Below are 22,540 nucleotides of genomic sequence, written 5' to 3' on the forward strand. Positions count from 1 at the left end.
TGGAGCCTCCATGATCCGGTGATTGTCGAGCAGATGCGGGCGACATTTTCTGAGTCATTTAAGTACATCCACATAGAACGCAGCACTCACAGTCTGACCAGGCGGTATAAACTCTGTGTGAACCACTCCTTTGCAGTCAAAAAAGATGATTAACATCAATTTCATTTTCAACTTGCTCATGCGGGATTTTTTCAGGTGAGGTGAGACTGGGGTGTGTCATTCAGAGCTTTGTCACTTTGTTGCAGGGGTCGTGTTGCAGGGGTCAAATAGGCACGACTCGTCTCTGGTGACAACATTGTCGAGAAAATTTAAATCGTCACGTACACAATCAATAAATTAAGAAGTTCTTCATAAATCACAAGATGTATTTGTTTTTGTTCATTGGTTAACACATTTGGCACCATTTTTGCACAAACTTTCGTCAATCCGAAGTTTTCAATCACAATTTCGTGCACAATAGTTTTTGGCAAGTTTAATTGTTCTGATATCACCCGCGCACTCAATCTGCGGTCAGAGTTCAAAAGATTTCACACTTGCATCAAATTTTCATCATTTTTTTTGCCGTTGAAGAGTGTCCTAACCATTGCTCATTTTAAACATGCCCTTTTGCCTACCGAAACAATTTGCGCCACTCAAAAAGCTTGATCGACCCATGGCATCACTCCCATAAGCAGTCTTGATTATGTCATGGGTCTCACTCGCAGTTTTACCCAGTTTGATGCAAAACTTCACAGTGTAATGCTGCTCTAACAAACGATTCATTGTGTAGATGACAAAGCACTTTGAAAGGGGTTCACCTTAAACTCGATCTACACTCCATCAAGGCTTGCAGATGACTGGCGACTGGTGTGCTCATAGCTAAGACCCCCCGCCATCCAACCAGTGCAGTAACATCCCCCTTTTTCACCACATTTTGGCGGGAAAAAAATCAATCCTACTACTTCCCGGATAAACCCTATATACCTTGGCGCAACTAAACGGGATCATATACACTATGCCTATTGCACAATCTACACTTTGTGGTGTGCTTAATGTTACATTGTGATGGCATCTTGCGAATATGCGAACAAATTGTCTGAAGTTTGTGTTTAGCTGAAAAAATAAACTCTACCTTGTAGCTAGTGCCTATGTTTTAATTCACGTGATGTTTTATGCTCACACATTCACACTCATGCCTACTCAGGCGCACACTGCCGCCAACTCATACTCGCATTCATACTCACACTTGCACGTACTCACATTCTCACTAAAGTCTACTCACACTCAAAGGTACTCACTCACATTCATACTCAAGTCCGTTCCCACTCATGCGTTTGAAAATAGTGTGAGTGAGTGCACTCATGAGTGCACCAACCTATGCTATCAGCTGTCCTCGCTGCACTCTATCACACTTGACACCCCTCACCTTCTTTTTCTTCTTTCTAGGCGAATGTGCACCGACGCGTGCGTGTGTGCATAGCCTGATGAGAGTGTGCATGCTTGCTCTTTTCAGTCGTATTTCATTTAATTTATTTATTTTCTGAAAGTGCCCCAAAACAGGTTTATGCCCTAGTATTGGTGCACTAAGAGGGTGAGCTAAGGGTGAGCTAGTATTGAGCTAAGAGGGTGAAAGATAGGGCAAGTGACCGGCTGTTGGGCTAGTTAATCACCCATTCTTATTATGACAACTTACCTCAAAGTAGCAGAAAAACACACACACACATACACTGCTGCCACGTGAGTATAAAGTGCAGTATTAAAAGTGCAAGGGTGTTCGCTCCATTTTCTGCCATATGAAAATGTGCTGTCTTTTTTTTTTTCACTTATAACTTAGTTCTGCTAACAGATTCATGTGTCTTTATGTGTTTTCATCCATGTGTATTTAAGTGTTTTCCACTATCTTCTGATGCATGGAAGCTTCGCTCTGCTGCTGAGTGGTGCAATCATCGCATGTTCAGGGCCTCTATCACTATAGTGTAATGCTATGGCTTTTTCCATGGTAGTGTGTATAAGCGTGACTGTACGAGGACGTACGAAGAAACAGACACACAGACACAGCACTTGCTACGTATTGGCTTTTTCACTCGCTTATATGTTTATAAACTGCGTAATGTTGGCGGCATTGGGCATAGGCAGTGCTACAACACTAATAACACTGACATTCATATTGAATGAATAGGCAATGGTCGAGAGAGCAACTGCTAAGAACAGTTACTAAATTTCGCGTTCATCCTGCTTATTTAGGCTTTGCAGGCATATAAGGCAAAGGAAACATCTAGCAACATTTCCATGCATTGCAGAAGCCATGTACTGTCACCCGTGGGATGGTTGTACAGCATCGTGCGAGGACTGGTAAAGTGAGTGAAAGCCGAACTATACACACACACGTGTGACAAGCATATATGTCATGTATGATAGCATTTCACAATATACATAGAGATGAAGGGAGGGCACTGCTTCAGTGCAATGTCTGCTTGACAGAATTTTCGGAGTGACACGGGAAATTGCGAAAGCCGGCCATTGACTCCTCCTAATCTGTGTTAGGACTGCTGTTCCCAACCAAGCCTCCCGGCAGTCCCTTTAAGCTGAGTGGGAAGGGCCCTGCAAACAGCATTACAAATGACAATAGAATGGTAAGCTCTAGCTATTAGTGGTCACCCACTTCGCGGTCTCTAAACTTTTTCTAAATCCGAAGTGAGGCCACTTTCGTTTAAAACATGTCAAGGGCACTCTTCTTATTGAGAAGGAAACAGTCTTAAAGACGTACATTGTCTTTTGCATCTTGCATTCTATGCCTGCCTATCAACTCAGAAAATAAGCCTGTCTAAAATTCTGCTCCTTCATATTCTTCGTTCCTTGCTCATATTCGCATCTTCTAAAAAACAGGTGCTCATTAAAATTTCCGCTTGCACCTACTCACACTCGATGATAGTCGCTCACGTTCATGCTTGTGTCTATGCGACACTCGGATATAGTTACTCATTCGCGTTCATAGGCCCACTCATCGACACTCTCGTTTATACACACGTCTGCTCACATTCACAGGTTCATACCATGTCTACTAACACTAATCGATACTCACTCACATTCACACTCATGTCCACACACACTCACCAGCACTGACATTTACGCTCGCGCTTACTCACATGCTCCGGTACTCACTCATGTTCACACTCATGCCTATTCACACTCACAGGTAGTCACTAACGTTCACATTCACACTCAAGTTCACACTCACATCCATTCACACACACCGGCACTCATTCATGTTAACACTCATGCCTATTCAGACTCACAGGTACTCATCCACGTTCGCACTCAAGCCTACTCACACCCACAGGTACTCACTGATGTTCATACTCACGTCCACTCTCATTCACCGGCACTCACTCACATTCACACCTTTGAAAGGAGTGCAAGTGAGTGTGCCAACCTAATGCTGGCAATATACTTTTGTAGTATGCACACATGTTTGTTAAGTAATGTGATTAGGCCCTCAACTTTGATAGCACGTGTTGGATAGGGCTGGTTTGTAATCATGCTAACTAGCCCATACTGTCATGGATTATTATTATGCTGTTGGATATGCAACATGATAGGTGCAAAATGGTACAGCCAGTAGCTCGCACTTCAGTGCAAGAAATGTCATAAAATTGCTGGTGTTCATTTGGTTAGTACACAAGAAGGCAGTATTTATGCTTTGTTGGTAGGGCTTTCTGCAAACATGTACATCCACTGTGGTTTGTACTAATCTTTGGCCACCCCCTCCTGTCCTGCACAAGCTTAAAGCTAGCCATATCAGTCATCCAAGCCATGTGTCACTCATGTGATCATACTACAGCAGAGCCATCGAGATGCATGTATGCATACAAAGATCTCATAGCAGCCTCTATAAAATGCACTCAACTCCTGCAACATGCACATCAAGGCAACTGCTGTAAATACACAATGTTGGACTAGTTGGTGTGGCATTCGGATAGGGAAACAGCGCGTAAGACGAGGACGTTCAATAACACATGCACTGACTAACAACACTGTCTTATTGCAACAAGGCAATATTTTTTATCCTTGATGATACGTTTGACACATGTGGGGGGCTCTCCTGGTTCTATATATTGCCTTGTTGCAATAAAGACAATGTTGTTAGTCAGCGCATGTGTTGCTGATCTTGCACTATCCTTGTCTTATGCGCTGTTTTCCTGTCCAGCTGTAAATATCGAGAACAGAGTGATACACACTCATTATTGCCACAGAATATCTTACAAAATAGAACTGTATCAGAAGCAGTTCTATTCTAGTATCATTGTTGCAGTACACAGAGAAATGTTTCACTTACTCTGCTTTTTAATTAATGATGCGTAATTGTAAGAACAATATGCCCAATATCATGAGAGTTCATCATGTGTGCAGCATGTTTATTGCAAGGGACGCAATTGGCACATCCTCAACAGAATGCTGCTGAAAAAGCTGGATTGGTGCAGAATATACAGATGGCAGTGTGGAGCTAAGGATAATACTACATACATAATGCAGAGATTTGTGCAAAAATCATGCTTTGTACAATGGGTAAAGTTGCAGGAGCTAGCAACAGTGGCTGATGTCCACATGAAAGCAACAATAACATTTGTGTTGCCATCATGATATCTACATGATGATCACTCATGCAGAATGACTGTTCTTGCAACGAAATGACTTCAAGGTTTGAAGCCACAGACAAAGTGAAGCCACAAAGCTGCCTCACTGTGCTGCAGCTTTGGGAAACAGTTCCACCAGCTTGGATCTCCAGAAGCAGTGGCAATATCTGTAATCTTTCACTTGAGCCTTGAACCAGCCAAAAGGGTAAAGCGTGAAAATGAGTGCCAGAACAGCCCTGTCCAGGGTCATCAGAGGGTAAAACCAGAGAATGACACTCAGTGCCACAAAGCTGGGATGCCTCATGTGTTGCAGCAAGTGCTCCAATTGCCATGACTTTGAGCTGGTGTACCTGCTGCTTTCTGCACTGTACCAAACCTACAAAGAAGAGAGACATGAGCTGGATGCAGTTGTACAAGAACAAAGGGGCTGGAGTGCATCAAAGTATCAAGTGCCAGAGTTTATGATTCAGAGCAAGTATCAATAACTAAGGTTCAAAAAGTGCTTTCACATTTCGAATGTGACTAGCATTGTTTGGGAACTTGATCCAGTTTGCAGTATGCTGTCTTTCACATGCCCAGTGAGCCAAGTTGTCTACTACTATAGCGTAGGCCACGAGGTTTGTGCTGCCTTGCAGAGTGGACAGCACAGGCCAATGGGTGCCTGAAGAGACAAATTTCTGCCGGCTGGCCCAGTAGACAACTTGGTTCCACAGGGCATGTACCTGAGCAGACCACTTGGACACTGCGTATGTGACATTGGTACGAGCCCATCCTTGGTCGATACCCTAGATTGGACGCACAAGGTGACACAAGGGGGTATGTAGCCTTAAATGACACTAAAGTGAAACACAGAATTAGACTAGATTAATAAAGTATTCTTAGAAAACCACTTTCATTGTTTTTGTGGTAGTAGGTAGATAATTAGAAGAGAAAATGACACTCATAGTAGCCTTTTTGTATTTCGTACCGAAACCACAAGGCCAGTATGTCAGTGTAACGTCACGAATTACGAAGTATTTTTTCATATTTTGGCCATTCTGGTTCAGTAAATGTTCATGGCACTTCCGAAATATAGACTGACTTTTTTCAGAATACAATGCAGTCCACATTTACCTGTAAAAAATATAACTAAGCTTGAGAATGACATCAAGCATCCTATCCTGCTTCCCGGTGATCGCCGCACCACTGAACTCGTCACAACATGCTTGTACCAGAGGCTTTTCCACACTTGAGTTGCAATGACCATTGCAGAACTCCAAGAGCGCTCCTGGCTGACGAAGGTGAAGCAGTGTGTGGAAAGAGTGATCAGGCGGTGTACTTGGTGCGCACACTTAAGGGTCAAGCCTGCGATGGCTCCAATTCCATCACTACCTGCGGACTGAGTGAACGTGTCCAAAACATTTGACATTGTTAGTGTGGATTTTATTGGGCCAGCATACCTGAAAAGTGAGCCTACACAGAAATCCTACATTGTGCTGTTCACTTGCAGTGTAGCTCGCGCTATTCACCTAGAGCTTGCCTTGCGTTCAATGGCCGATAGTTTTTTAGAGGCATTCTGGCGTTTTGTTGCACGTCGTGGATTTTCTGTGGTGATTTACTCTGACAATGTTCTGTGCTTTCAGTGTGCTTCTCGTGAACTTCGCACTGTATGTGACACTGTTCTTTCTTTTCACTCACTTTTCTTTTACATTTCTCTTTTAGCTCCCACATAATATATGTATGTGACACTGTTCGGGAAAGTGAGCTACTTGACCACTGGCGTGCGCTACCCTTTAGTTGTCCGCAAGAGCCTCTGCATTCAAGTACGATGTGCTATGCACGACAATCCAAATTCAGGCCATCTTGGCTCTGCAAGAACATTCTACCGTGCTCAAGAGCGCTTTTACTGGCCCAAGATGCGTCACAGGTGGGGAGCACATGCGCCCATCTTCCCCCGCGTCGTCGCGTCGAGAGCCGGCATAGACACGGGAGAGGCCAACGTTACTAGACTAGCTTCGGAGAGGCTCACTACGCCCTCTCCCGCTTCTCCCTCGCTCTCGCGACGCGCGCGCACCCTTCCTCCTCGACTCGCGGGCAGGTGACGGGCGAGGAGGACATTCCCTTCGCCCAGGTAAAAAGGTACAAAACAGTGCCACCGGGTGAGACCCCCCTCTCTCTGACGCCGGACCCCTAACCTGCCGGACTGGAGTACCTGCTGCAACCCGTGAGTGACCTCCTTTGCCTGACTATCCCGGGCAACGAGGCCAGCCTATTTATTACTATTACAGAGAGAACGTCCCTCTGCCAGTGTTCTTTATTGCTGGTAGCAATAAACCTTATTACAGTTGACACCGCTGGTTGCCTTATTCGTTCAAACCCGACGTAGCCTAGATTCCCGCGCTACAGGTTGGGGAGTAACACAAAGTGACTGCGTCGGGCTAGATCCAGAGCTTGCCTTCAGCCCTAGCCGCACACACAATACTGAGCGATATGTTGCCAGCTGCACCAAATGCCGGCGTTACAAACGATCCACAAACACACAGCATGGTCGACTTCAGCTAGTTTCGCCTTCCAGCACCCCTTTCAAACAAGTTGGTATAGAGCTGCTGGGCCCCTTCCCGCAATCTTGCAGTGGCGATCGTTGGATTATTGTATGTGTAGACCACCTGACCGGCTATTGTGAGATGACAGCTCTGCCATCAGCAACAGCAACAGAAGTTTCTCTTTTCTTGCTATATTGCATCATTCTCTGACATGGGCCTCCTTGCATTATAATCAGCGATTGTGGGAGACAATTTACCGCAGGCGTTGTCGAAGAGACCCTTCGTCTGTGTTCATCTAGCTTCCGTCATTCGACGCCATACTATCCACAAACTAATGGTCTGGTTGAACACACAAACAGAACGCTTGCCAATATGCTATCCATGTATGTCGATTCCGCACATAAGGACTGGGACAGTATCCTGCCTTTTGTCATCTATGCATTCAACACCGCAAGACATGAGACCACCGGTTACTCACCGTTTTTCCTTCTTTATGCTCGTCCGCCTGACTACACGCTTGACATCACGTTTCCTTACTTCACTCATGACAGTGGCTCTATTACCAAGATCCCCTGTCGAGCAGAAGTGCGACGCCTTGCTCGGTTGCGCACTCTGGCTTCACAGGACTGGTAAAAAATCTGCTACGACAGCCGTTGCCTACATGTATATTTAGATCCTGGTGACCTTGTGTAGCTCTGGATGCTTTTACGGAAGCACGGCTTGTGCCAGAAGTTCTTGGCCCCCTATGTTGGGTCCTATGTCAATGCCTCAGCATGCTTCACAAACAGGAGACACTTAGCCAAAACCAAAGTCACGCACGTTGCCTGCCCGAAGCCCTACAATCCATTAGCAACTGACTGACTTGCCTGGCAGGCTTTGTCTGCCAACGGGAAAATGTCACAAGCTCTCATAACAGGGGGCAGAAAGAGTGTGAATGACCATGGAGAAGGGGAATAGATAAGGAAGATGACGTTCAGCTGGTTGCCTATATATATATATATATATATATATATATATATATATATATCTTGCCAGGAGGCAGGAGTCGGCTACAAGCGTTCCTGACTTAGCTTGGCCTAACTTGACTCATCTAGTGTAAGTTATACCCTTGTCAAGCGGGCTAGTTAAGTGCACTTACGAAGAGTGGACTCGGTTTTAAGTGCACTCTCTCAAATCTAAACGTTGCAAGTGGAGTGTACTCAGAAAAAAGTGCACTTTGGTCGGAGTGCATTCACGGAACGCACTTTGCTGGTCGAGTGCATAGCCTCGCTGCCAGCGATTTCAACAATACAAAATGTAATGCATAGAAAAAGGACACAGAGGTTCATTCTAGCAGTTGAACAGCTTTTAACAAAATAATCAGAACTCGCTGATATTCTGTTCTAGCACGATCAAATGCCACCTTGTCACATCACACACCACCATATTGTTCTGAATTGGCTAGGCATTCATCTTGGCCGGCCTTGACTTGTAATGCTCTTACGATAAAAATATTTTCGTTTTTTGTTGAGTAAATATAGATTAAGATTGTTTTTTTTATATAATACAAATAAAGCAATCACTTTCTATAAAGTTTTTTATTTTAATCTACATTTTCAAAAAACATTATTTTCGTCTGTCGCCATTTTTTTTTTTTCGGGCGAGTGTGCGCTGTTTTACTGTTTAGCACTGTGTAACCTAAAGTGTCACTCAAGGTCCTGAAGTGCACTCCCAGTAAGTGCACTTGCCTGCTTGACAGAGGTATTAAGCTCAAGATTAGATATCTTTTGTACAGCTTAGATTAAATGTCTTGAATACTTCTGTTGTAAGACCTGATGGAGACATACAGGCTCTAGTATGCATTTTGAAAGTCGATCTCCAAGTGTTACAAGCAAAATTTGTGCGCATTGTTTTTACCATCGGCTTGAAACAATTCCTTCGACAACGCCATCAGTGGAATGATAATATCGATATGTTATCGTCATATGACAGCACTACGCAAAATATAATAATCAACCAGTGTACTTCAATGTTTATGCGCGAGACGACTTCGCAAGGCTCACTGTAAGTTATACAGTGACAGCGCGCATTCCAATTTCTGCCAATTCAAATCACCGCGTCAGCCCAAACTGAAAGCCGGGCCATAGTTTCGTGTGCCCTTGATGGCAGTACAACAAAAGCTTCCAATAAAAATATGAGCAATTACTGTGTAATTAAAAAAAGTGTTAATAAAAACATTTTTAATAAATTTTCACAGGCTAATATAACATAGCGTGGTGCAACAGTTGGTGCGCAATTGTGGCTTGGCCGCTTGCATGCATTGCCTCTTGCCTCCGCCTGGCTTCTGTGCTTTATAACAAGTTCAACAGGTCAGTTTCATGCACGCGTCGCATGATCGCGTTGTTTGTGTGTTTCTGTGTTGAAGGTGCAGCTTCATTTGAGTAAGCAATGAAAGTTATTACCTCTTTTGAAAGCTCTGTTGCACAGTTTTAACACCATGACCAATTTGGTTAGTTGTTTCACATTAATTACTGCATGTCAGTTACTCTTTTGAATTTCCTCACAGCATGTCCGATGTCACGGACACAACTTAATAAACTCATATAGTTGAGATTACATTTTAGTTGGTGTAGGATTGTTGAATGCTGTTAGCAATGATTGTCTGTGCTAAAATTGTTACATCGGGAACCACTTCTCACTGAGTTGCCGCATAGTTTCCTCATAAGATTGCCAACTTTTTAAGCTGGTGCTGTAATTATATAAACGTGAGCTATACCATTTTTTTTCACATATATTACTTCATTCACGGTCCTAGGACTGCATCACGATGGGAATAACATATCTGCGTCCCTCCAACTGATTGCATCGAGACGCAAGCACATGCATTTGATATACGTCCACTGCGTTCATCTTGTGATGGAGAATAAAAAGAAGGTCCACCTCCATTCCACCCTGTGAAAGTGGATGTACAGCGAAGCTGGTGTGGACATTAGGCAAGTGTCACCAGCCCAACTGACATTAAATGACGTTACACAAGCACCACCACCACCAAAAGAGATGTATATCATGCGCACATGCATGCATGTGGAAGTGCAGCATAAATCTTTATTCTCCTAGGCCATTCGCCAAGTGTAATTGCCTTATTGAGCTAACTTAATGTTTAAAAGTAAATTGCATCAGAAAATGTGTAAAGTACGGCTTACACTCAAGCTGCAGACGTAATAGCTTCAGATTGTAATACGAATATACAAGAAAACATAATTTTGTTACCCGGAAACTTAAGCCCTTTTCCAGCTGCAGTTTGAGGTCCATCCTCATTCATCCTTACTCTCGTAGGCCCTTTGCCTGGCACAAATGCGTTATTGAACTAATTTAATTTGTCAAAGTAAAGTGTGTCAGAAAATTCGTAAAGTATGACTTACACACAACCTATAGACATGAGAGTATCAAATTGTCATTCGAATATATGATAAAACATAATTCTGTTACGTGGAAACTCAAATAGAAACCCCCTTTTCCAGCTGGCGTTGTGGGACTGTTGTTGGACAATGTTTTCCGTAATGTTGATTATGGCCGCAGCACATGCTGTGCGATAGATGTAACTGGCAGATTCGCACCACGGATAAAACACACTGTGGGCACACGTTCATCCATGGAGGAAGGAAACGGTATGAAAAGCCCCAGTCAGCACGGACATCTTGGAGAAAGTGTGGCGGGAGTCACATGCTGTTTTTTGCAAAGCAGCACTGGGACTGGTGCCCCAAACCTCAACATTGCTATAGCAACTGCACTCCTGAAGCTCTCACTGTTGCTCTAGGCCTCTGAAAAGTGAGATAAGTTTCTTTGGCCCGTGCCTTTCCCACAGCCCATTCTGTTCATGAGACAAGCTGACTTTGAAGGGTAGTGTGCAAATTTGAAAGCTGTGTTTAAAGATGAGTGTGAGTGTCAGCCAGCAGCAGAGACACTCAAGCAATCATGGTGGTTGTCTTCATCATCTTCAACGGAAAAGCACAGGCGCATGTCTGCTTCACTAAAGCTGTTACAGTGGTTTCGTAGGCTTTTCTCTGATGCAGATCAGCAGCGCATACTTCCAGCAGCTTGTAGCAATGCAAGTTCAAAGCTTGCACCTATCTGCTCCGGCAAGCTGATAGGAGGCGCAAAGGGAGATGGCACACCAACATGACAGCCGCCTGGTTGAAGAATTGCAGTTTTCGAGCGGGTTAGAGGTCAGCATGTTGCCTTAAGCTTAGTGTTCAGTTAGTTTTTACACAGAAAATTGAACTACACTGATGTTACTAAGTGAGCATCATTTAGTATGCTTACATCTCAATAATATCAAATGTTGGTTCCATATAAGAATTTAGTGCATGGTATGGGATTAATATTTTATCTTCGGATTCTAAACCCTACATACATCAGTTTTGACAATGGCCAGATAGCTTCCAAGGACCATCTACGCATGCTGTTGTGACATCATACTTTACTGTGGTCATAGGGAAACTTGTATACATTTTGATGGATTACACTTTAGACACAATAAATTTTGGAAACCTCAAGTAAAGCATGACATGCAGTCATTGCAGTTGTAATTGATGTTCAGGGCCATTTGCTTGCAAGATGCAAAGTAAAAGAAAGCTATAATAACTGTCTACTTCCATGTAGCAAAAGAACATAGGAGATGCTTTGCTTGAACGTGGAGAGGCATTTTAAATTATAGAATGAGTTATACTAGTCTTATGGTACTATGCTGCCTGCATTTGTTTATGCCTGCACTCCTATATTTTTGGTCTCTGAATGATGGTGCTTGTTTGTGTTGTATTTGTTTTCTATGCCATTGTACAGTCTTGCGGAGACAGCCAGCAAAAAGCCAGGCATAAAACAAGCAGCTATGCATCATGAGTGCTAACTGAGGTCCTAAAATATCATAATTTCATAACTGTAATTCAGAACTAGCATGGCATCAGTCCTATAATGCTTGAAAGTGGTGTGTGCTTTACAGAAACTATACAGTTATGCACCCTTGACAGCTGTGAATGGGGGAAAGTCTCTTTTTGCATAGTGTCTTCACTATTATTTTTAATATGTAGAGATTATTTCTTAGTCATGCTTATGTCAGCTCTTTTTTAGTGGTTTTGCACGAAATGTGTCTGCTCTTTTTTATCATATTTTTTTACTGGCAAGATTCTTCAAGAGCCACGGGGCCTGCCACCAGCTGACACACGCCTTTCTTCCTCCTTTGCCCTGTTATGATGTGGGGTTAGTTTTTTTAGACATGCTATTCATAACATATGTATTCTAGTCAATCTATGCAAAGCAGCATTATATATATATATATATATATATATATATATATATATATATATATATATATATATATATCGTCACAATCAATGCAAGGTAAGCACATGTTCATAATTTGCTAGAATAAAATTTTGTATTTTGCTGTTCTTACTGCCCTTAAACATTGTTATAAAATGCTGACTATGGAAGAGGCATTTTGCGGTATATTTACAAGATGTCTTTTTCTTGTGCTAGCAGTATACCCAAATTTCTAAAGTGCCATTCACTTGCAAGGTGTAATAACGCTGTTGCGAGACTAACCATTTTTGAAGAATTTCATTTCAGTGCAGAAATGACATGGCTGCCATATGTATACATGTTTGCATGTCATACACAGGCTCTCAATGTTATACCTTCGCAGATTTCATTACAAACTGCAGAATCCATGCAGCCGCTTTTAATAACATATGCTTTTGCAAAAGCATGCATTCAGCACATGATACAGAACCTTTTCCAGATTAGTAGCTTTTGGTATGTTTCAATTTTGAAATTAAGGCCACTCATATTCAATACATGTACTTTTCCTAGAAATCACGAATCACACCACTGGTTCCAAGAAAAGCAGACCAGTACCAGCAATCTGCCTTAGTGCACAATTACATATGCATTAGTTAACCCTTCTTTTTTCAGTGCAGGTTGCATATTTTCTCGGGTAAGCAAAGTAAGCCTTCATATGTAAGTTCTACACATAGTCTAATAAACAGCTTGCCAAGACTTCCTCAAGGTGAATGTGAAGGGAGAATTAACTTGACTTCAGATATGCTTGCGGAGTTCTAGAATGAGGGATACACTTCAGCCTTACCTGTTTGATGCCAGCCAGTTCACCAAGGTCTGTGATGACGCAGCCAGTGTAGATGACAGCCCAGCAGACACCATGGGTAGCAGGAAGTGTCCTCCAAAGAGGAGAACCCTCCTCGATGGCCCACAGAGTGTGACTGTCTACTGGCAGCCACAGCAGAATCAGGAGCTAAAACAGTGTTGTTCTGTACACCCGGCTGTGGACCACCACCGACATTGTTACCTTTAGTGACAGGCAGCTGGCAAGCAAGTAAACACTTCTTGAGAGAACTCCACAGAGGCTTTCAAATGCTCTGCATACTTTTGGCCAGCAAAGAACACTGTGCTGGAAGCAGAACTGCAGCGCAAGGCCAATGTCCCACAGCATGCACATCAGGGGGCCTGCATCAATCAGGAAGGGGCCACAAATGCACTCAAGAGTGCAAGAAACTGTGCAGTGGCAAATACAAGCAATAGTAACGAATCTATGTTAATCTGATAGTCTCCGACTTGTTGCTATTTTTGCATAGAGGATACTCACAATACACAATCCCAGCTCGTGATCAGCTCACCAGGCGAATCTGCATGAATGCGAGAGTGCAGCATGCCTCTACTGCTGGCTGCGAACTACAGACGTGACCAGTGGTATAGCCAGGCATGTGTTTCAGAGTGGTTTGACGCCGACAACCACCACTCCTTCCCCTCCTTCATCCCGCTCTCTCTCTATATATAGTATGTGTGTGTTTGTGCATGTGTGTGTGTGGGGGGGGGGGGTTTGTACACCAAGCAAAGACAAACCCTTACCATTTCCTGGAGAAGAATGCTTTAACAATGAGAATGCACATTCTTGTGTTGCCAAAACAACATTGCTCAACTTCTCATAAAAGTTCTTCATAGCTAAGATATACAGCACTTCGCATCAGATTATGCTATTCTTAGAAATGATATTAAAAAACAAATTTTTTTTTACATAATGTGTGTCGATGAACTAGCTTTTACATGACTTGGCAAAACAAACAGTACTGAAAACGGGTTCGAACAAAACCAAGACAGTGCAGTGTCATGTGCCTTCTTGTTTGCCAATGTAACAGTGAAGATAACTGTTGTCTTCCAGCCAGATCTTCTAGTGAGTGGTACAGCCTTGGCTACACAAGGAAGAGGGCAGGCACTAGTTTGCAAGTCGCCCATCACTCAATCACACTTCTAGCATTGCGGGCATGCTATATTATTCTAGATTAAAAATACAGGATTGAAGCTTTGTACTACAATTTCGATAGTATCATATGATGCAAGTTTCACTCAATTTCGGTGACCCTCTGTCCAAATTGTTTGAAGAGATGTTTGGAAGTAAATTGCGATCATGGTATTGTAGTCATCACATGACGCATATTGTTATTTGAGAAGAAAGGGGGTAAACCGAGGGGCCCGATACTTAGTCATATCATAAGAAGCCAACAAACACTGGCACCAAGGACAACATAGGGGAAATTACTTGTGCCTAATAAATGAAATAAAGAAACGATAAATTAATAGAAATGAAAGTGGATGAAAAAACAACTTGCCGCAGGTGAGGAACGATCCCACAACCTTCGCATTGCGAAGGTGTGGGATCCTAGCAAGCCATTGCGAAGGCTTGCTAGGACGGGGCTCAGCGTGTCGAGCACTTGTAGCCCACTTCAAGCACATGAGGTGTCAACGCTTGTCAGTATAGCCCTGATAACATTCACGATGGATCACAGCACCGGAATCATTTGGCAGTCCACTGTTGAAGCCTCACCAACAGAAGCAGGCTTCGATGGGAGTATCAGGTGTGGAGGCTCTTTAGAAGACTGAGAGCTTGCGGGTGCCGGCAGCTCTTCCACGGGGGCAGCCTTTTCTGTCTGAGGCCTCCTTGTGCTCTTGGAAGTTCTGTTTGAAGATAATGGTGTTGGCGCAAGCGGTGCACAAACTCCGTCCTGTCTTGAGCGTTTCTGTTGATGACGACGTCGACGCTGGATCTTTTGTGAGGCTTCTCTATGGATTGAGTTATCCCTGACCATTTGCTTCAGAACTTCGAACTCTTTTCTGATTCTTGGGAATTCTTTAGATGTCACTTCATGGATGCCTTCACAGTTGCCACACCTAAAGTTTGTTGCACGGCAGACATCTACCGTGTGCGACTCCGCGCACCGGAGGCACATTGTGGGGTTCGCGCAGACGCCCTTAACATGCTCGATCCTGAAGCACTTGTGTCATTGAAGCGGCTTTGGGACAAACCGCCGTACATGTCGGAAATGACCGACCTTTACGTGCAAAGGGATGGAATCCGCCTTGAACACTGTCTTCACACAACGGCTGTTTCCAAGTTGGCATATGTGCACGATGACCACTCCTTCGTTTGCCGGTTTTATCATAATTGGCAGGTCTGAGTTTAAAATTGCCAAGTGAATATCGTAGATCACACCTGCAGTGCAGGCCCCATCCATAGGTATGACTGGTCATACTTTTATCTTGCCCAAATCTATTATGTGTCGTAGCGTCTCTAGCGTCATTCCATGGGTTGTGTCCAGAGCTAGAACATTCTTTCGTGTGTTCAGCCGGACTTCCTTGATTTCGTTTGGCGCCTTTCCCCCAAGAAAAGCAGAGAGAGCTTGCCTGTTCAATACTGGAAGGCTGACAGAAGAACCCAGTGACATGAAGAGGATGGGGTGCGGCCGGCGTTCACTTCCTGCCTGCATGGTTGACGTATTCGCTGGTGACGACGCCTTGATAAGCCTCCTTTTAGCCCTTCGGCTCCTCACTGACACGAAGCTGTTATCAGATGAGTCATTGCCTGTAATTGAGTAGACCTCTGTGTCTTTGCTGGTGCTGGACCAGGTGCCTTGTTTCCTTGAAGAACTCGTCCACGTAGAGCTATGGCCAGACAGGCCGGCAATAGGCTTTGCATATCATCGCCATGAGAGTAGAAGCCTCTCTTGAGCCTTCACTGGTGGTTGACTAGGTGCCTTGAGTCATAGAAGAGCTTGCGGTCGCAGACTTCTGGCCGCACGAGCCTGCGGAATGTTCCATGTCCATCGCCTCAAGCCAGGACGCGAAAAACGCTCCAGAGACAGATAAAAATTTGACGAAAACTGGCTAGCTAGGACAGATGCGTTCTAGCATAATGCCAAAGCTTGTCACACAGCAAAAGCAAGGGAAATGCATTAACACGCTTCGCAGGAATGAAAATGTGTGCCACACAAACAGTTGTGCTTCACTGATCCCAGCTGCTTCAAAAGCATGTGGCATGGCACGTCGTAGCGCCCATGTACATACATTATGTCAGCGCCATCACGGTTTTGACAATGCGCACTTGTAGTAGTTAACAGTACTGGAACCACTATGGCTGACGCACAAGACAAAATGCCTTGTTTTTCACCAAAGGAAATGAAGCAGGAGGAGTGCATGCGCAGCAGCATCGCGGAAAAAAGGTAGCTTTAGTACGCAGCCTTTTTTCTTTAATATATAGCAGTTTCTAAGTTGAACACCTACAAACATATGTTGAGTATTAGGAAACGTAGCATGTGAATCGACAAATAAACAATAAACATATAGTGTTAAAAATAAAATTAGTGCAGCAACATAATTAAAGTGTCCTTGCTGATGTATGATTGACAACGTTCACCCATATTTTATAGAATGGGTGAAAGAAAACACATGGGGAAGTGTTGCTGTTAAGTCTATTTATAAATTTCTGCCTACAAAATAAATTATCTTTATCAAATTAATGCATTTGGATACAATGGTCGGAACATTTTTGTGACCCCTTGAAAAGTGAACACTGTGTTATAAGTTGGCCTCGGTTGCATTGTTGTGTATTTAAATAGAGATGTGACATACTGAGCAGTCATTTCCATCGTCGGGCCACATTTATGCCTGAAGCAAAGAGAACCTGCGATTGAACCTGTGCCCCGGCACCAACGTAGGAATGAGCTTTCTTCCTGGCAGTTTGTGTAGGGATTTGTGCGTCACATAGACTTCGAGAGTGGTAGCATCTGTGCATGGGTTTTGGAGTCCACAACAGGCAAGAGAGAAATAAAAGAAAGAGAGAAGGCACCAGTAAAGTGTCTGGTTGGCTACTCTACACTGGGGAGAAGGGAAAAGGCGAATACAAAGAAGAGAAAAAAATTCAAGGGGCAATTAGTTATCCCGACATGGGGGATTGCGAAAGCGTTGTGACCACCGTGTGATGCTTAGACATTATGCCACAATGCAAGGTCGATGGTTCGACTCCCACCAAAGGTGGTGGATTCAAGTGACTTAATTAACTGTGCCTTAATTAACACCAGAGGTCGGGGGTCCGACTCCTGCCAAAGGTTGTGGGTTCAAGTGCCTTAATTAAATATCTTAGTTAATTGTACCTTCATTAACTTCACCTTAATTAACACAAAGGGCATCAGTTTAACTCTCACCAAAGGTCATAGGTTTGAGTGCCTTAATTAAATACATCTTAATTAATGTAATCTTGACACCAGATATTGTGGGTTCAAGTACCTCAATTAACTATTTTAATTAATTGTACCTTCATTAACTTCACCTTAATTAACACCAAAGGTCGTCAGTTCGACTCTCACCAAAGGTTGAGGGTTCATAGCCTTTTTTGTACCATCATGTGGTCACACCGCCAACGCCGGATTTTAAACCTTATGAGCCATTTAATGCTTTTGCATTAATAACATTTGTCAGTTCCACAGGAACTAATGCCCCAGTCTGGGCCTCCTGGTAGGCATATGTCTACCAGAACTTATTTTGCAATCAGAAACTTAAAAATAGACTTTAAAGCAACGCCTACTTCTGCATTTTCTTCTGCCCATTCTACAAACAACGGGTGGGTGATGTCAACTGGACATCAGCAGGGATACATTCACATTTCTCACTATCGCTTGGTCAAGAACATTTTGTTCCAAGATATAGAAAGAGAGAGGGATGCAGTGAATGTATGCACGTACATGGACCACAACAGGGATAATACTGTAGCGAGCAAGGACGACACTGTGTGCATCACAAACACGATGTTCTTCGGGTATATGTATATTGCCTGTTATCAGTTAGATCTACTTTTAATACGATAGCAGAGTCCTTTGACAATGTTTTTTTTTTTTGGTCATGAAACTCCTATGAAAGAGCTTACTGGGCCCCCCAAGGCATCTGCGGCATGGCCTAGCATTGTGGGCTTAGTTGTCTGCTAGGGCAGGGCTACATATTTCCTGCAGTGAACCATGACATGGCCCAGCATCGTTGACTTAGTCATCTGCCGGGGCAGGGCATGCATATTCCATGCAGTGAGTAGCACAAGCTTTCCTGCTGCAGTGTTGCAGGACAGAGCACAAGAAGAAGCGCACTCAAATGAACATCACTAAGTGCTTCAATTCTTTAAATGAGAAACTGTTACAACTGCACCACATGAGGTTTCTGTCCAATTACTATTAACAGTGACGAAATATATGCGCGCAGTGACTTGCTCTTTAACAAAGTTACCAAGGGCAGTGAATTTTTCCCTAACACACTACTGATACAATAGAAGAAAGGGAGTTAACCGAGGGGTTAATCCAAGGACTTCCCCTATGTTGTCAATGGTGTCAGTGTTTGTTGGCTTCTTATGATAATACTGATACAATAGTTACTCAATAAATTAATTTTAGGATGTCATGCAGATCAAACACACATCTTCAAGTCTATATGAAACTAATGCTATCGTGAAGCAGTTACTAAAATGCTACCTATCTGTTTATCTTCTGCACAGCATTTTTCCATGCAGCAATTAGCTCGAAAAGACGAGGAGATTCCCACTACGTGAACCACGCAACATCAGAATACACTGTTTCTGGGTCAGCCCAATGTACTATCGCACTAGGTATCTCCAGGATAGGGTGAATTTATTCACAGCAGGAAACCATCTGAGCAGACATCCCAAACCATGGGAAAGAAGGCCTAGGAAGCTTTGCTTTAATAAAGAAATTATGCTGTTGAAGGGGTACATCTGTTGAAGTGAGGGCATATTTAAATGCCATCTGTTGTTTCACTGCGTAATTCCATAGAGAGCAGAGCTGGCAAGCAGCACATACGTAAGGGAGACAAGATGGGGCTACATTTAAGCGAACGCGTTACTTGACTATTATGTGCATTATGACGTTAATGCCTGTTCATATTTCCATATTTTAACCTGAACACAGGAAAAACACGGACAGCACAGAATCCACATGTTAATCCAAGGACTTGCACCATGTACCTTTCTTTAGCTACCTTCTGGTCGTGGTCGGTACACTGCGAACAGACACGGTAGAGGGTAATACCGGTGTCACACGTACACTTCTGACGACGATCGGGGCAGACCTAGATTGCATTTCTTGATCGTGATCGACAATAGTCACTGCTACGTGGTCCAATGATCCGGATCAAGTTATTATCGTCTGCTTATCATCAGCAACTCTCAGAACTACATAATGTAGTGGCTACAAATTGAGGTTTGCAAAACATAGTTAAATTTGGACAATATTTCAATTTTACAGCTTACTATTGGTGGTAAAAATATTTTTAAACGTTTTTTATTGAGCTGCCTCCACTTCTTGTATTTAGCATTTTCAGAAGACTGCGCTAACGTCAGCTTGCGATGGCGACCAAGGGGCGGGATCGCGATTCTCGGTCACCCATATCCCGATCCCACAGGATCACGATCGCAAATGACCGTGTAGCAACATCCGATCCGGATCGGCCCCAATCGTGATCAGAAGTGTGCGTGCGACACCGGTACAGCAGGAACGTGGAGAATAGTAAAGAGTGAAGTAGGAAGAGCAGAGAAGGAGGAGGTGAGGGGAAGGCGCCCAACTGGTTGGCCATGGTTTTAACACCATGTGGTTGGTGCAGGCGCTGCTATGTCGGGTACATAGGAGGTGAGAGTTGAGAAGGGCGACGCTCAGGTGACATCCTTTCCACTTGAGAAAGGCAGCATGTTCACTAGAAAGCTATCACTTCCTCGATGGTTTATTCTCCCGGAACGTTATAATAATCTGCATTTAATAAGTGCCGGTTCAGATAAAAAATTATGAATGTTATTTGCATATGCACTTTGTTCTTGTTGCTGACAATGAATGTGTAACGAACGGCGCTGATAACTGAGCCGACAGGATAACTAGAAATGTTTCCCTGCAGCAGAACAATCAATGTAGCAATTACTTAAATTGCCATTGCTTTAATATATACACACACACACACACACACATATATATATATAATCTGTGCTGGAAATACGATAGAGAGCGTAGCCGTATGTATAACTTTCAAGACGCTTTTGTATGGAAGCGGCGCGACAATGCACTGTGGCAGGCAGTACTTCTTTTTAATGCCTCTCCGCTCGTTGCAAAACATGGAGCTTGATACACAGTAATTAGCCATTGAATTTCCTGTTCAATATTAGTCATAATGATGTGTTTTGATACGTACGAATGTTTTACTGGCGTTGCTATGTGACTCTCATGTTAACGATTGCGTTAACACAATTTTCGTGAAGGAATCGGGGAATGCGTTGCTAAAGTTAGGAATTATCACCAAAATTATCTGAACCCGGTGGCAACGCTTTGGGATACGCGCAAGCGCTGGTGCGCTCTCCCTAACTCGTCAGGCGTCCACGGTGACGCGTATTCGCAGTGGCGTGCACTTTGCACTCCAACTTATTTACTGCTGCATTCCTCGTCGTCGAACGTTCTTTGTCCACTACATCGGACACGCGGCGTGCATTGTTAATCTACTGAGAACGCGCGCGCTACTCCTTGTCTCTGGCACTCCCGTGCATTTAGAGCCCTATGGCTTTCTTTCTCTTTTTTTTTTTTGCGCTCCAATTACACGTTACGTTCATTCTTCGCGTATGGATAATTTAGGGTGGCACGTGTATTAAAACGAGCATTACAATGTGCCCCGGCCAGCAAAATGCAACATAATATACTCACTGTGAGACATTTGGATCGCGGCACTGCGAGAACTGCCGTAACTCCAAGACAGAAAACTTGCAAGGTCGGCAGCAGTGTAAACAACGAAAACGAAAACGAATATTGATGCAGCGACGCTCACGACACGCCGAATAGCCATGGCCCTCGTTTTGCTTACTTTTATTTTACACATGCACGACAAATACCCGCGGCAACGGGTCCAGTTTCGTGCGGCCACAATCAGTAGAGGGATATGTCGAGTACACCATAGAATAGAGAAGTGTACTGTACACTCTTGTTCGAGTACACCATAGAGTTTCCTACAATTTTTGTAGGAAACTCTATGGAGTACACAGTTCGACGTTTTTGCACGAGACGTTCATTTGAGGGATCGCCAGTCGTTTGTGCGCAGGCGCGAGTAAGAGTAGGGAGAGAAAGAGAAAATTTGGGGGTTTTTTTTTTATAGTTTCTTAGCGCGTGTTGTAGGCGTCTGTCCCTAGGCGTCCCGGCATTGCGGGCTCTGCGGAGTGGGGTCGAGTACAGTGAACTAGATTCTAGTTCAGACTGTAGGGTCGAGTTACGAGCACATCCTAATTGGATTTCTCCGCTCTTTGTGCGCATGCGCGAGGAGCAGTAGTTGTGAGAGAAACGTGGGGACTTTCGGTAGATTTCTCTTCGCGTAGGTACTTCGCAGGCACGGACTCGCGCCTGTCGTCTGCTACAGTTCGGGCGTTGTCCGGGCGCTTTCTGCGGTGTTTTCGTTTGTTCGTCCTCGTTCACTCTGCTTGTATACTTATGGTGGTCGTCTCAAATATATTTTTACGACGTCTTCCTTTGCGAACATTCATTCAAAGAGCTAATTTCTTAGACAACAATGCAGCTCTCGAAGGCAACGCTACAGTGCCAGCCGAAATGACGCAGACCAGCCCATGGCGGGTTTTTCATACGCGGATAGACAATCGCAAAAGCATAGCCTATAGGAATCCAGTTATGATACCATACCTGCCGCGGTGCAACAAGTATGTCACAAAGCTGGCTATATATGACTTCTACAGCAGTTACGAAGATTTTATTCCGCTAAAACAGGTTTGCTCACGACGATCGAGTAGTTCATGGTATCCCAGATGAAAATGTTTTTACTTCCAGCTGGATTATGGAACTGGAAATTTCACCCAGCTGGATACTTTTCTAGCTGGGAAGGCAGCTGGAAAAAATCCAGCTGGGTGAAATTTCCGGTTCCATAATCCAGCTGGAATATGTCCCAACTGGAAGGCCTTCCAGCTGGATCCAGCTGCAAGAAATGCCAGCTGTAATTCAGCTGGAAGAAGTTCCAGCTAGAATCTCCAGCCCGGACTGTGGGTCTACAGAC

At 43.8% G+C, this 22,540-nt stretch overlaps 1 protein-coding gene across 1 annotated transcript; it reads right to left on the bottom strand.

Moving 5' to 3' along the window:
• Positions 1-344: 344 nt before the first annotated feature.
• LOC135919937 (nurim homolog) lies at positions 345-21,569 on the bottom strand. Its single transcript, XM_065453958.2, has 4 exons — positions 21,193-21,569; positions 13,476-13,633; positions 13,257-13,421; positions 345-4,989 (listed from the first exon to the last, which is right to left on the bottom strand). Exons 1-4 carry the CDS (start codon positions 21,362-21,364, stop codon positions 4,717-4,719), a joined length of 768 nt encoding a protein of 255 aa, XP_065310030.2. The 5' UTR covers positions 21,365-21,569; the 3' UTR covers positions 345-4,716.
• Positions 21,570-22,540: the final 971 nt, after the last annotated feature.

This window comes from Dermacentor albipictus, chromosome 3, assembly GCF_038994185.2.
Source record: "Dermacentor albipictus isolate Rhodes 1998 colony chromosome 3, USDA_Dalb.pri_finalv2, whole genome shotgun sequence".
Lineage (NCBI taxonomy): Eukaryota > Metazoa > Arthropoda > Arachnida > Ixodida > Ixodidae > Dermacentor > Dermacentor albipictus.

Excerpts from the sequence above, each read along its gene's own strand:
- LOC135919937 (XM_065453958.2), bottom strand. The coding sequence starts at position 21,364 with ATGTGTAAAATAAAAGTAAGCAAAACGAGGGCCATGGCTATTCGGCGT. Across the intron at positions 13,634-21,192 it reads CGCGATCCAAATGTCTCACA|GCCCCCTGATGTGCATGCTG; the intron begins GTGAGTATATTA and ends TGATTGATGCAG. Across the intron at positions 13,422-13,475 it reads CCAGCTGCCTGTCACTAAAG|CTCCTGATTCTGCTGTGGCT; the intron begins GTAACAATGTCG and ends ACACTGTTTTAG.